Source organism: Lethenteron reissneri, chromosome 16 (assembly GCF_015708825.2).
Source record: "Lethenteron reissneri isolate LAM-NWPU_2019-01 chromosome 16, ASM1570882v1, whole genome shotgun sequence".
Taxonomy (NCBI): Eukaryota; Metazoa; Chordata; class Hyperoartia; order Petromyzontiformes; family Petromyzontidae; genus Lethenteron; species Lethenteron reissneri.
In genome coordinates, this window is record NC_083794.1 from 13,777,591 (window position 1) to 13,793,438 (window position 15,848).

Sequence of the window (15,848 nt, forward strand, 5' to 3'; positions counted from 1 at the left end):
CCACCGTGATGATGATGAGAGAGACACGCAAACTCCAAATATACAGCTGGCGTCAGGGTCGGGATCGAACCCATGACCTCCTGTATACCAGGCGAGGTCGTTAACATCTCGCTTAGTCCACGATCATTGTCTCGACTGAAAACTTAGCAGGACCCTCTTGACTCAGAGTCCTGAGACTCAGTGAGGCTTTCCTGTGTAAACCAGCCTGACAATCATAATAACTTTCCACTCCCTTCCTCGTAGCTCGGTTACTGAGCCTCTCCTGCAAATAAAACACGATGTTAAGTGCGGCTTAAGATCATGCTGCAACAGAAATTGTCCGGTACATTGGCGCCACCAGGCGGACTCACGGTAACATTCAACTTGCTCGCCCAGGAGTTGACCTGTCCAACATTGGAGCTGTTACCGTTCATAGGAAATGTCAACCTTGTTTAGTGCTCGCATTATACGTATGAGAAGGTTTTCTCACTTGTAGTATGAGTAGCAATGTAGCCCTTTGTCTCTGCGGAAGCATATAACACATAGTACAACAATGATTTTTAAACACTGACGTCTGCTGCCTAGATCGTTAAACTGCTTGTCGTTAAAGCCAAAAATGTAACGTTCAAACATCCCCCGGTGCTTCAGCACCATCATCTCTGGCAGTATCAGCACCATCATCTCTGGCAGTATCAGCACCTTCAGCGCAACCTGTACCCTCTCGAGATCTCCAGCCCTACCTCCAGCACATTCACCACCACCACCTCCTCCACAATCTCCTTTACAATCACCACACATAACCAGCATCGACACTTTATAATCACCACCAATCCCAACATCTTTCCTCCGACCTACTCCGGTCTCCCTCATCGAGATAATCACCGCCTCAACCAGAATATCCTACTGTGGCCATCATCATCCAGATTAGTCTTCACCACTGTCATCACCACTCCCTTATAAATCATTCTCTTTCAGAATATGTATAATCAAATTACAAAAATCTTCACCACCATCATCATCATCACCTCCAGAATCATCATCCAGAATCATCATCCAAAATCATCATCACCATAAATCTGCAGAATTATCACCATCTCCATACCCATCATCACCATCATCTCATCCAGAATCTTCTCCATCATGATCATCATCCAGGATAATTATCACCTCTTCCAAAATAATCATCATCCAGAGTCATAACTGTCCAAAATAATTATATTTTCCTCCTCCAGATCATCATCTCCACAATATTTACCAGCACCACCACCATCATCATCATCTTTCAGAATCTTCTTGGATCTTTCGGTAAAGTCACGTAGAAGGGAAATAATAAAATAATAAAATAAAACATTTTAACGTTTAATTTATTTTATTTTATTATTTCCCTTCTTCGTGACTTTACCGAAAGATCCAAGAATATGAATCCCTGCAGTCAAAAAAGATTTAAATCGAAATCTTTTAGAATCTTCTTCACCATCCACCAACCTCCTCGGGGTCAGGGGTCAACTTCATACTCGTGACGTCACTCGGCATGGCCGCTCTCAGCGTGCCCTGATCGCCCTCGCTCGCGCGAACAGTTTTCAAAACATTAAACCAACAACAACAACAGCAGCAGCAGCAGCAGCACGACAAACACACAACAACTGCAACCATACAAACATTAACTCTAGCTCTTGAAGCGAATCCTCAAGGCGGGAAGACCGGGCGCTCGGCGCGCCATGGCCATGGCAGAGGTAACCAGCAGCGGTTGCGTGAGGCCCTGTTTTGAGCCTGGCCACCAATGAACTAAAATAGCTTTTAGCGATTGTTTTAGTCGATACAACCGGAATAAACTAAACATGCGAGATTCTGTCGAGCTTTAACGCGTTCACGGGAGCCCTGAACTGGTATCGGCTAGTTGCCTGAGAGCCTCCGCGTGTGGCGTGGTGGAGCCTTGCTAAGGCCTCACACCGTGCGTAATTGCATTATAAACGTTAATTTTAAATTGTGTACTTTATAGACAAACTAGTTTACAGATCAAACGAGCGTGTTATGTATATATATATGTATAACTTCTCTCGCACCGTACTTGCTAATCGTAGATGGGGGGAAATGACAACAAATTAACGCAAAAAGTAGTTGCACAGAAATTAGTTTTCAATTTACATTTAAAAGTGCATAGCTCCAGTGGTTTCCGAATAGCTGGTGAGGCTTCACATCGCCTCCTGGTATAACCCTCAGCCATTGGTGGAAATTCCACATTTCTATGGCGGGGCTCCGTGATGGGAACAGCACACGGCGGTGTAAAAATTAAACCGTAAAAACAAAGTTTTTCACTATAAATCCTTTATATGCGTGGCATCGGGGCGGCTAGAGTCCTCTCGTCCTCTGGCTTGAGATGGCTGCCACCTATGGGTCAGATGATTGTCTGCCACCATTAAACAATTGGTAATTAAATATTTTAAAAAAATTCCCTAAACAGTGTAAAATTTTGGAAAAAATTTTTCACGAAAACTAATTGTCACGCACAACGAGTCTGTGTGCAAAATGTCAGCTCGATTGGATCACGGGAAGTGGGTTAAAAAACGACCGAAAGATTTGCACGGTCTTAAGCAAGCAAGCACGCAAGCAAGCAAGCGAACTTAATATAAAGGATTTAAAAAGATCCTAACAGTCTAACGGGACCTCCCCCACGCCGTGCGGGTGGTAGTAATTGTTTGACCATACTTCATGCTGGTGGGTGAGCAGCAGCAGGGAGCAGAAACGTGGGAGCATAGAAGTAAGAGTATAGTACAACAATCGATTTCGTTTCACTGCCCAAAAACGTAGCATCACAATCCAAAGCAACCCGCTGTTGCATGTGGAGGTTGCCCATTCGAGCACTATCCAGATTCAAACCTTAGTTTTGGTCATAGGCTTCTACAAAGCTCTTTGAACATTGCTCCAAACTTCACCGTCACTCTCACTGCCCCCCCCCCCCCCTCTTCACAACGCCTGTGCCACACAGGAGGTGCAGAAGCACTCGGTGCATACGCTTGTGTTTCGCTCCTTGAAGCGGACTCATGACATGTTTGTGGCTGACCACGCCAAGCCCCTCAGCCAGGATGAAAAGAGGTGAGCATATAATTCTGTAATATATAGCCCATTGTCAACCCACTGCTGGATGAAGGCCTCCCCATGGCCTGGCAGTCATGGGGTATTATTTGGTAATTTTTCGCCACGTTCGTTCGTGTGAGTTGGTAAAGAGGGTGCCCAGGACCTGATCAGATACCACTCGCCACTGATGTTTGTTGACTTGAGAATCAAACTCAGGTCGCTGTGTTTAGAGCATATTGTGAGAACCAGTGCATCACTGCTCGACCCGGGCACCGTGTCTTTATTCATGTAAGTCAAGTGTCTGTGTTTCACTCTAAACCTGTATACATTTTACAGTACGAGCAACTATTTGTGGACCTTTCTCACTTTCCTTCGGCTTCGGTGTCACATGCTTCAAAAAAGTTCACAACATCTCGATGCAAACCTTCATAGGCTTGGTACAAAAACAAATTTCTAGATGTTAGTTTGAGGGCACAAACATTTAAAACATTTTTTGTTAGATTTGTTGATGTATAAGCATAACGTCAATTATATTTACCCCAAATTTCTGCTTTCTAGCCCTTCAAGAGCATTAATAGAATGTACATGAGTCATGAATGGCTATCAGCTGTGGCGTAAAGTGCTGGTTCATTGAACTTATACAATAACAGAGTCATTAAAATGTTCCTTTATGTTTGCTGTACAGTTGCTGCTAGTGTCATGTTACATCTCGACACTTTGATGGATTACAAAAAGTAAATAAAACGAAATTTGCGAGTGTCACTTTTTTTCAACCATGGCTGTGTCCCGATTCTGAAATGCAAACGTGTCATGTAACCCATCGCAGCCTTTAAGTTAAGACTCTGGCTCTCTGACAGCTACCAGTTGAAGATGAATGTGAAGTTGCGTGCAGAGTACGGCCCCGTGCTGCACATGCCCACGCAGAAGGAGGTTCGGGAGAAGGCGCCACAGCTGCCCCCCGCTCTCTACGGACAGCCTCCACGCTACGCCATCGAGCAGGGTGGGTGCGCGAACGTAACACAAACGCACAGAACAAGTTGCTGCTTCAGTTCCGTGGATTTAATCGGTAAAAGTGTTTCTGTCTTTCAGGTGAAGATGCAGAGTACGCGATTGCTGGAACTCACCCTTATCCATCTGGACCTGGTAAATATACTTCATTGCTGTTTAAAGACATAGTTTGTTTGAAATTGAGTTTGAACAGTGTAACTTATGTCGATGTATGCTTTGTATGCACGATATATAAGTATCCAAGTGCTTTCAAAGATAAGTATGCAGTTTCTAAAGTAAATATACTGCATTTATTTAACATAAATACATTGTTGTTTGTAAGCTCTTAAGTCTTAAAAACATAACTTTTGCTCATATAAGCTTTCCATGGAAAATATATAAGTACTCTGGTGCTCTGTAATAGAATTAAAAATTCGATAAAGCCTCATTTTCTTTAGAGTTGTTGTGAATCCTTGCTGTTTTGAATATTTAGGATTGCTAATGTTTTCTGCTAGGAATTGCCCTGACGGAGGAAACGCGATTGCAGAGGACCCCGAGCGATGCAGCTACACAGAGTCTGGCACTCACTCTCCCCCCATCACAAACAAGGTGTGATGCCCCACTTGCCAAAGATATACCCCGTATGCCAAGTAAAACAATGCTGTATGAATGCCTTATCCATACATATCTTATTCAAATAAAGATGCAAAGGAGAGCAGGTTGGAGTACTTTTTACAGACTGAACTTGGTAATGAAAAGTAACATACTGATTTGCCTAAAGAAGAACATTTCTAATTAGTGCCTATTACTGGCCATGGCATGGATGAGAAATATGGCAAAAAAATAACACATTTTTCTAAGTGTGCACGCTGATAAGTATTCTTTGAGACACCGAATTACACTGTGACAGAGGAACACATTAATTTGAGAACATACAAACGTTATAGAGATCATAGTGACTGTTAAAAAGTAAAACTGGACTTGTGCAAAACATGTTACTATAATTGATGATGGCCAGTGATCGTGAATAGCACCAGTGGCAGCCAATGGAAAAAACATGCCCGAGAGGGCGTCCACCATGGAGATGGATGGATTGATTAAATCCGTTCTTGTGCAGGTGCTTGATACATTGCTACGCCACAGAGACCATGAGAGATGGTGCCAGCTTGGGGGGAGGGAGTGGGGCTCCATCCAGCATTGGATAGACCATGCCTGATGATATCTCATATGTACAGGATGTGTGTGTATGGCAGTTGAACTTTGCTTTTGCGGTTTAATAGCACTTGCGTTTTTTCATGGTTTGTGTCTGTGTGCTTGTGGTGACGAGGCAGACAGGAGGCGTCGCGCACAGCTGCCAGTGTGGCCGACATCCATCGCCACGCTGGAATCGCAGAACGCGTCGTGCCACCTGGAAGCAGCTCGGTAATTTGGGCTGCATCTCAATCACCAGAATGACCACCGTTGAGTGATTGTAGCATTAGAGCAAATTGTTTACAGTTTAAGAGGTGGCTGGGTGGCTCAGCTCGGAGTGTGCTGAGCTGGCACCTCTTGAGGATCTGGATATGAAATAAGGCTGCTTATTTGACAGGTTCTCAAGTGTAGTGAGTTGATCATCATTAAATCCAATCTTGCACTCGATTTGTAAAGAAAGAAATTAGTTTTTTTCATGTAACAGTCCCACTGTCAAGTGCGTGGCTAAATGTGCCCCCTATTGTGTAAAGCATAGAAAGGGCACTTGAAGGATTTTTCTGAAGTCCTCTGGTAATTCTACTGTGTTGATGTTCACTGACCCATGGGTCATGCTGCTCTGATATTATTTTGAAAGTACAATGATAGTACATTAAAAAAAGAGAAATATTGGAACAGTTTAGTGCATTCGGTTTTGTGATGGGAAAATTTATTTTATAAAAACACACACTTTACATCTTTACTTAATGTGGATAACGTTCTAAGTTAAAAGAGGCCCTGTAAAATATTGTGATTGAACTTTTCAGACATTTCTGTCAATTGGACGTGAAGGAATGTTTTCTTATGTTGGAAACTGGTTAAGTTTATTTCTTATTGTGTTTCTTAGGCTTTTCTGGATGGAGGTGGGCTGAAAGGGTCGGCTCTAATGCCCAAGAAGGCCTCCAGCATGCCCAAGCCACAGTGGCATCCACCATGGAAACTGTACAGGGTGAGTCAAGTTTTCTGCATTTTAGGCACCTTTCACAAAATCACCTGGAACATGCCTGGTCTCTTCAGAATTCAGAAGCTAAGCTGTACATTGATGTTATGGATGGTCCTCTAGAATAAAATTGGGATGGACTGCTGCTGCGGGGCTAAATTATCGGAAGCATTGGGCAGTGAAGTAAAATACATTATTGTACTGTAGTGTGTTGCTACGTCTGCTCCGCACCATCACCAACCCGCCCTAAATAACATGCAGCATGGTCAATGAATCCCTATGACCTACACGGTGTGTGGAGATCCTTGTCAAGTTGTGTATTGGCAAAAGTATTGTTCATGAACATAGGTGTGTGTACTATTATTGTTGCTGTTCTATTCTTTTGGTTTTTGATGTGTGCCGTGTAATTAAAATCCATGTTCTGTTCCAGGTTATCAGTGGCCACTTGGGTTGGGTGAGAAGTATTGCTGTCGAGCCAGGAAACCAGTGGTTTGTCACAGGCTCTGCTGATCGGACCATCAAGGTAAGTTCCGATTTATATTGTGTTCAAACTCTTGGTACAAATGCATGTTAAAAGGCGACTACACAAAGAGCGAGTTGCCGATTGACGTTTGGGTTGTTTGTGTGCACACGTACAGATTTGGGAGCTTGCTACAGGGAAGTTAAAGCTGTCACTAACGGGGCACATCAGCACAGTGCGTGGAGTGGCAGTCAGCTCCCGCAGCCCCTACCTCTTCTCTTGTGGCGAGGACAAGCAGATCAAGTGCTGGGACCTGGAATACAACAAGGTAACCTTCGGCTTTGTATGGAGCACAGTACAGAAACAAAAATTCTAGCCACCAATAAATGGAACTGCAGTTCTTTGGACACATCAATAGATACAACAAACCATCAAAATCCATTCTATAAGGCAAAATAGCAATGTTGCCCAAGGGAGACTTGGAGTCAGAGCATCTCGGACTTGATGGGCTTAAACTACAAGAAGCTGAGTCGTGATTTTAAGGACCGGGAAAGGTGTAATGAAGTGACTAGCAGAGCAGCTAAGCGTATTATCCCAACGACCCTGTCATTAGACCAGTCATGGGAGATGGGAAACAAATGATGGAGTTCTGCATTGTATACACATATACTCATGTGATGCTGTAAATGTATTGAATGTTCTAAGGCAAGATGTTTTATAAGAGCAGTGTCTAAGAGAAATGTATTTAATGCCCAAAGGTGATCAGGCACTACCACGGTCACCTTAGTGCCGCTTATGCACTGGACCTGCATCCCACCATCGATGTCCTCGTCACTTGCGGGAGAGATGCAACTGCTCGGGTGAGTGTCTTGCAAATGCTGGCATTTGTACTCAACAAAAACATTTACACATAACAAGCAAACCTGAACGAGCTGTGTGGTGTCATGCTAAAACGACCTTGCTGTGTCTGTCCTCGCTGTGGATGTGTTACAGGTGTGGGATATCCGTACCAAAGCCAACGTTCACACGCTGACTGGACACACCAACACCGTGGCAGACGTCAAGTGTCAGGCAGTAGAGCCTCAAATCATTACTGGTAAAAGGAGCCATCTTCTCAGCTTTTATTTTAAAGCAATGCCAGTCATGGGTCCCTTAATCTTGGGATTACGTTTTCTCGTCTGTAATCTCGCAGGCAGCCACGATTGCACGGTGCGTCTGTGGGACTTGGCAGCAGGAAAGTCGCGCGTGACTCTGACCAACCACAAGAAGTCCGTCCGCTCTGTTGTGCTGCACCCTCGGCAGTACGTACCAAAACAAAACATGACCCTGAACCATTGGCCTGCTGTACCGACTCGGTGAAGCCTACGTTTAAACTTGCACTTTCTTCTTCTCCTCCTTCATCCCAGGTACACATTTGCGTCCGCTTCACCCGACAACATCAAGCAGTGGAAGTTCCCGGACGGGGTGTTTTTTCAGAACCTGTCTGGCCACAATGCCATCATCAACTGCCTGGCCCTCAACTCTGATGGAGTGCTGGTGTCTGGAGGTGAATTCGATTTTGAAATACTTAACACTGGCGTCAACGTTTGTGTTGCTTAGTTACCATTAGCTGTGTTTACTTGAGTTAGGTACACTACAATTTTTTTCCACAACCAGGATTACCCCCACACTACGCTATGTACCCCCGCGTCGTCAGTTTGAGTACCAGCCACAGCTAACATCAGTGATGAGTGATATCTGAGCCTGTGCTGAGCCGCCTCCTCCACACTGACCAGCACGGCGCAGCTTTGATTAAGCAAAGCATTGACAAAAGGCTGTAAATCCAACCCCCGACCCAACAAAAAACAGCATTCAGAGCCTGCCAGTCTTGTCCGACGAGCTGAGGGTGCGACCAGTTTGAGTGCGTGTAAGGGGATACTCGGGTGACAAACCATTGCACCAAATCTCTAATTTACCGTTGAGAGCACGTGATTCTAGCATGACGATAATTAAGCTGTCGCAGAAAATATTTTGCTTCGTATTAAGTACTTGTATGTCCTGCACTTAATTGCGAATAATAAATTACTTGGAAATACCTATATATATGCAATGCACAGTAATTTTATAACTTTGTTCAGAAGTTTTTCATCTACAATAGTATGTACTGAAGTTACATTTGTAATTGAGTAGGATTTGGATGAATACTAGCCATGTAAAGTTTTAAGTACGTAATTTGGGATATGTGTAAGTACCTTTCTATGGTATGCAAACATTGCTAGAAAAATCCTATAACAGGCTGTTGGGGCAAGTCCTATTAGCGAGCATCTATTAAGGGGCATGCACATGCTTGTGTATATCGTACTAATTATAAGTCAAAATCTTCTGCTAAGAACCGAGGCTTTGGATAAACTTGTCTGCACATTTTTTATTTGTAACTAGCCGACAACGGGACGATGCACCTATGGGACTGGCGTACGGGCTACAACTTCCAGCGCATTCACGCAGCCGTACAGCCGGGCTCCCTGGACAGCGAGTCGGGGATATTTGCGTGCGCCTTCGACCATTCCGAGAGCCGCCTCATCACGGCTGAGGCTGACAAGACCATCAAGCTGTACAAGGAAGATGACACCGCTGTGAGTAGACGCTGTTTTGTGCTGATAACAAACCCCTGTTATCCAAATAGAACTTTGAAATACCTTTGCCAGGCCACAACATCTTAGCGTCATCCAATAATAGCAGTCAAACATGAGGAACTCGCCTTAACTGAGCATGCTAAAATTAGAAACAGTGCTGCCAGATCGAATATATTCCATTCTGGTAATTGAATACTGTGGCAAAAGATGCAGTGATGGATAAATGTTGGCCGTTTTGAAGTCGTTGATCTCTTGTGGCTGTGGGCTTTGTAAAATAAAGTTACAGGCTTTGTCCAGCCTATGGGAGCTCTAGATTTCCTGCTCTGAAACCGCAGCCAAAAACACAATTGTTTTCCGATAGCTACATGCCTCGACTGTGCACCACACCGTCTGTCCTGAGTTTGAATCTTTATTTGAGAATTTAAATACTTAGCATTGCAGCACCCTTCATTGATGTCAGCATGGTTTCACTCACGTTACATTAATTATAACTTCACCTCAGTGATGTCACTGGTAGGATGCCCGTAATTTTAAATGTTTTTGTCGTAGAATCATCAAAGCTGTTTTGGACAGACCAGAACTTAAGACTTCGCCCCTCACTGTTGTTCCCCTTTTTTGTGCGATCCAAACAGTCAGAGGAGACGCACCCAATCAACTGGAAGCCCGAGATCCTCAAAAGGAAGAGGTTTTGAAAGTTCCGACTTCTCATGTGTTTGCTTCCTTCTGTCATACACGCATATGCTCTCAAATTGTTTTGGGTGGCTAATGCAGAACTGACATGGTAAATAAAGACTTTTTGAATATTGACGTTGTTATATTCAGTATTTTTTTAAACCCAAAACTAGGATAAGGTGTGAGTTAACATAGTCCTCAACTTCTGTCACTGTAAAACTGATGTATCGTTTTGTTATTAAAAAATAAACGGATTCATCAGCATTATTTATCTTTATTGATTCGTATTGCAACTACATTGATTAAAATAACATCCTGTACATAGGTGGTTTTAAAAAAACATTTACATTTTATATTCTACTGTATAGCTCTCTTGCAACTTCTTAAACACCACCCTGAACAATATTCTACACTTAATAGGCCTTATTACTTAATTAAAAGCCTTTTTCAACAAATCTCTCAGAAAAAGTATTACTCTCTTTGGGAAAGTAGTATTTTTGCTAATAGTTTGAGCAAAAATTGCCTTTAAACTAACTTTTGAATATGACCTCATTGGGTGGGATTCACATCTTGGTGGAGGTCTCTTCAGCCTAGCAAGGATAAAAAGCCCTCTGCCAAAACATGATTGACTCCCCATATGTTTAAGGTATTAATTAACCGTATTGTTCTAAGCATGAAATGTATAAATCCCCTTTTAGAGACCAACCATTTTAGAAACATTTACATGGAACTTCTCATCACGTTTTCTACAAGAACATCTGTCCATATCAGAATGTCAGAAATACTTTGCCACATCCATACGTGTAACCTTTTTATCCAGCTGCTCTGGCGGCTGTCTTAACCAGTGCTTTTGTATAACCCTTACACTCCATTTCCCCTCCCACTGCACGCCACCTCCATTCAGCAGTAGCAGTAGGACCCATTGTCGGCGCCTTGCTTGTCATCGGCCAGGTTTATGGCTGTGTCCTGGGCAGGAAATAGACGCGGCATGGCCATGGTACGCTGGCTGCGCAGCCTGTGGGCGAGTGTCAGGAAGATGGCCTCGGCATGATCGCCTGTGCCCTCTTGCTCCTTGGCGGATGTCTCAAAGTGTGCCATTCCATGAGCATCTGCAAACTTCTGGGCCAGGGATGTTGGGACCTGTTGGCACACAAACATGAATGACACGGGCCCTTTTGTCAAGCCACTGCTGGATTAGAACCTTCCCACGCCGTGCAGGTCGTGAGTGTTGTATCACCAGACTTCACCCCAGAGGTCGCAATCGGGTACCCGATACCCGGCTACCCGTACCCGACTGGGTACAGGTACCCGTTTGCGACCCTGGTGCGGCCGGGTACGGGTAGGCCGTGAGTCATTGGTGAGTAACCGTTTGTCACTCATTTCGGGTAGGGTACGGGTAGGGAACGGGTACCCGTACCCGGCCGGGTACAGGTAAGAAATCAAAACCCGTTTGCGACCTCTGCTTCACCCCGATGGTCTGTATGGATAGGTACACGGCGTGCAATAGAAACATGGGAGCATAGAGGCATTGTACAATGATGGATGTTGCTCCCCTTCTCGCTGCTGTAAAGAATGCAGCCACCTGTATAATCTGTTACGAATGGTGGATTCTGACCCAAACACTATTCAGGCTCAACCGTGCTTCCAAGATCTGGCACATTCTCCATGCTCATAGCAACAAATGACAATGCATTACATTTGTCATGAGGCACGTCCCCAGTTATTGCCAACTTCAGGTTAAAAATAATTATTAAATTGGTATGGCTTTTGTGTGAAAGTGTACAAGGTATGTTGACCATGGTTCGACTCGCCTCCACTTTGTCTTTGAGGTCGCACTTGTTTCCCACGAGGACGCGAGGAGCGTCCGATGAACTGAGATGCCGCTCGCATTCGGCGAGCCAGCTGGGCAGGCTGAGGAAGGAGGGACGGCTTGTCACGTCGTAGACGAACACCACGGCGTGCGCGTTGCGGTAGTAGTGCGATACCATGCTCTTACGGAAGCGCTCCTGGCCGGCCGTGTCCCAAAGTTGAAGCTGTGCACGGCGAAAATCACAACAGTATTGGAACCTCCTTTGCCAGTAGCAAAATATGATAACTGGCTTTTTACCCTTTTATCTGGCAACAAAACTGACACCTTTTTTTACAAGGAGTCATGTTTGCATTGACAACAATACCTGCGGTCGGAATGCAAACAAAAAACACAACTCTGATAATGCATGCACTGTCCTTGAAATTGATTGGTCCACACCCGAGACAGCTTTCCTTAGAGTCTAGTCTCACATGGTGTTGGACCAGATGCCGCCAAAACGCGCACAACTCAAAAGACAATGCACCATCAGAGTATAAGAGCTCGGGGTGCATTGTCTTTGAGTTGTGCGCCTTTTGGCGTCATCTGGTCCAAAACCATGTGAGACTAGGCTCTAAGGAAATCTGTCTCGGGTGTGGACCAATCAATTTCAAGGACAGTACATACATTATCAGAGTTGTGTTTTTTGTTTGCATTCCGACCGCAGGTATTGTTGTCAATGCAAACATGACTCCTTGCAAAAAAGGTGTCCGTTTTGTTGCCAGATAAAAGGGTAAAAAACAATTATCAAATCACAACAGTCTTTCTCCCCACGCATTTGAAAATATTTGCAATTTTTGGCCCGAAAGCTGCCTATTTGTTATTGTAAAGTATTTGAAAGTCTAATCGCCAGACAATGTGTCCTTTTATGATTAAAAAACCCCTCTGAATTTGGTGTATGTATAGACTGCCGTCTGAGGGTGTCCACATGCTATGGCAGGCCATTTGACCAAAGCTCACCACGCTGGTCAGTGCAGGTTGGTGAAGGTGGGAAACATAAAAGTACAGTGCAAAAATTGATTTGTTCCTTAAGATTAAAGAAAAACAGTCCTATAAATACTGGTATCCAAGCCCACTCAACACTTGCCCACCAAAATGTATTGGCAAAAAGAGGAACAAAATACTTTTGCTGTCTATATGAGCAGGTATTATGGAATGCAGTCATATTTTGTACAAATATAGCTGTACCTTGTGTGGTGAATGTGCTTATTCTGAAGCGTGGAAATTGAGCCACTTCCTGTATTAAATGGCACACGCCCAAGTACACCGTATACTTTTACTGTAACTAAATGCCGAGAATAGTACTGTACGTGATTTAAAAAGAACACCCAACTTGTTTACTGTGAGCTGAAGATTGCACATGAGTGTGTAAGTAACAGTGCCTTGGGAAAATATATTTAAACCCCCCACAAAGCGGCCAAACACTTTGGCGTTAAGGATTCAGTCGTGGTCTCAATGTACCCGCCAGCCAACCAGGTCCAGGAAACGGCAGCATTTGATTAAGCTGCGTTTGTTGCTAGTAAACGTGGGTGAAATAAGCTCGACAATAAACGCGATTCCAACCCTGAACCATGCCCTGGCCTCATGGCTCATCACGTGGGCTCCCATCAGCTGGGACGATAACTTCGCCTTGGTCAACCTGTTACTGGACTGGCCAGATTGTGAATTATACTACTACTACGATGTTGTCATAATAATGTTAAACATACTCGGTAGGGCTCATGCCTACACTTTCGCATTACACAAAATATAACCCAGGGTGCAGCTCGTCAGAAAGCCACTTCCCTGCCAAGAACCCAGAGGGTTAAATTACTCATCCCAATAATTTGGCCTCGTCAGTGAGGGCCCACCCATCATGTTAGCGGTGAGGACACCGCGGCCAATTCAGGGAGCCCCTGACACTCGCAGGAGGAGTTCGAGTGAAGTTTAAAGTCGGGAGCCTATTTATTGACGTTCATCTTCGCGTTTCTTTTCCCCAGTGTCACTTCCTGTCGGTGACTGTCTTCCTGTACTGTAACTGTGCATCTCTGTCTCAATGTCTTCATGGACACCGTTGCTATGTCTCTGTATCTCTTCCTGAATGCAATGTCTCTCTGCGTTCTTGTCCGTGGCTCTCTATTCCTCACGCCGTGCCCAAGATATCGAACGGTGTGTTACGCCGCATTTGCAACTCCCCTCTCCCCCAGGCGAATGATCTGTTCCCTGTCGACGAGAGGCGGACTCTCGCACACAGAGACACGCGGAGCTTACAAAGGACGCCGTGTCTCGTCGCACTTTGGCTCTCGCAAAAAGTAGCGGCGACCCAGAGGCAGGCGACCAAGGGGAAGACCTTGAAGCCAATGTGGTGGTGGTGGACGTGAGACGGATGCCACGTTGAGAGACGCGTGAAGTTGACCGCATCACTGCCCTTGCCGTCCAACTCCACCCTCCCTCCCTCTCACCCCCGACTCGCCCTGTGCACCACCACCACCAGCACCACCAGCACCACCACCACCAGCACCACCAGCACCACCACCAGCAACAACATCCATCGCCATTCGCTACTAAGCTACGGTGGCACCCCCCCCCCCCCACCACAGCGTTTGTACCAGGCTGGGTGCACTTTGAGGCGACCACGTGAAGTGGTGGCAGGCTGGCTGCTGGCAGAGTCACGGAACAGACGCAGGTGTTATAGGTTAACCGATGTGCTCGGCTAGGTGCAAGATCACAGGACAAGCTCGAGGTGCCGTGGGCTGACTGACTCAGAGATGGCTCGAAAGATGCACCACCCGCTATGCCAACCAACTCGCTTCGCTTTAGGCGCCCGTTGTTGTGAGCGTCGCTCCTCCGTTGTTGCCGGAGAGGGAGACGGAGACGACGACGACGACAGGGAAGGGGGTGAGGGCCTCTCACCTTGATCCTCTCGCCCTCCAACTCCACCGTCCTCTCGCGAAAATCCACTCCGATCGTCGCCTCCGTACGCTCGGGGAAGAGGCCGCCGCAGAAGCGGAAAGTGAGACACGTCTTGCCCACGTTCGAGTCTCCGATGACGATGATCTTGAAGATCCTGGTGCGCACGGAGCCCAGCGACAGCGACGTCTCGACGGAGGAGAGCGAATCCGCGCCCGGCGCCTCCACGCCCGGGCACCGCGGCCCCGACATCGCAGAAGCGCCGGCCTCTTTTTGCCCGGAACGCATTTGCGGGGAGACGCGCGCAGAGTTTCCTGCCCGGGGGGGGACGACGACGACGGAGGCGGGGGAGACGGCGCGCGCGCTGCACGCGTGACACGTGGAGCGCGCGCGCACGTGGAAGTCGAGGAGTGGAGTGAGCCGTGATGGGGCTCAGTGCAGACTGCGGCGTGGTGTGTCCAGATGTCTTGTGACCCCCCCCCCCCCAACAAAAAATTTTTTTGAGCCGTCACTATTTTTGGTTTGCATGTTCATTTCTGTTTTATTATTTTATATTATATTATTTTATATTATTATTTTATTTTATTATGTTTTATTTTTATTCTACGTGACTTTACCGAAAGAACCAAGAAGATGTTCATTTCTATTTTAAATAAACCTTACTTAAATTTTTTCTTCAGTTGTACAGAATTACATGGGGGTCATGATATATCTGGACCACTCGGTGCACCAAACTTATACTACGTTATATCACGTCTCATATACAACACCGTGCTATTAAATACAATGCGTTATAATACGTGACAGTACGATACCATTACACACGTATTACTCAGTTACAATACCATCAAATATACAACACGATACTTTCAAGAACTGCGATGGATAAAACTGATTTCACATCGCATGATCTTTTCCAGTTTCATTTATTAGGCGTAGCCCTGTGAGCCATGCGGCTCTTGACTCAGGTGCAACCGCAACAAACAAAACATGAACAAAGAACATCTTAACGTAACGACGCGCAACAGAAACATCTAGGAAAAAACTGCGAAATCTTCCAGAGAAAAGCACCGTATATCAACACTGTGTGCAAAAGTCCCAGTCAAACAATAACAACAATAACAAGCTAATCACAAGTGAAGGAAGGGTACATGACAGCGC

The 15,848-nt window shown here is 45.4% G+C and overlaps 2 protein-coding genes across 2 annotated transcripts; one reads left to right on the plus strand and one right to left on the minus strand.

Moving 5' to 3' along the window:
- Positions 1-1,491: 1,491 nt before the first annotated feature.
- On the plus strand, positions 1,492-10,216 carry PLRG1 (pleiotropic regulator 1). Its single transcript, XM_061552460.1, has 15 exons — positions 1,492-1,712; positions 2,966-3,072; positions 3,912-4,054; positions 4,144-4,197; positions 4,557-4,650; positions 5,373-5,463; positions 6,116-6,217; positions 6,639-6,731; positions 6,847-6,996; positions 7,427-7,528; positions 7,662-7,764; positions 7,861-7,969; positions 8,075-8,214; positions 9,087-9,280; positions 9,913-10,216. The coding sequence occupies exons 1-15, from the start codon at positions 1,698-1,700 to the stop codon at positions 9,970-9,972; spliced, it is 1,557 nt and encodes a 518-aa protein (XP_061408444.1). The 5' UTR covers positions 1,492-1,697; the 3' UTR covers positions 9,973-10,216.
- RAB33B (RAB33B, member RAS oncogene family) lies at positions 10,211-15,026 on the minus strand. The gene is made up of 3 exons (XM_061552461.1): positions 14,691-15,026; positions 11,764-11,985; positions 10,211-11,092 (listed from the first exon to the last, which is right to left on the minus strand). The coding sequence occupies exons 1-3, from the start codon at positions 14,973-14,975 to the stop codon at positions 10,853-10,855; spliced, it is 747 nt and encodes a 248-aa protein (XP_061408445.1). The 5' UTR covers positions 14,976-15,026; the 3' UTR covers positions 10,211-10,852.
- Between the last annotated feature and the right edge of the window lie 822 nt (positions 15,027-15,848).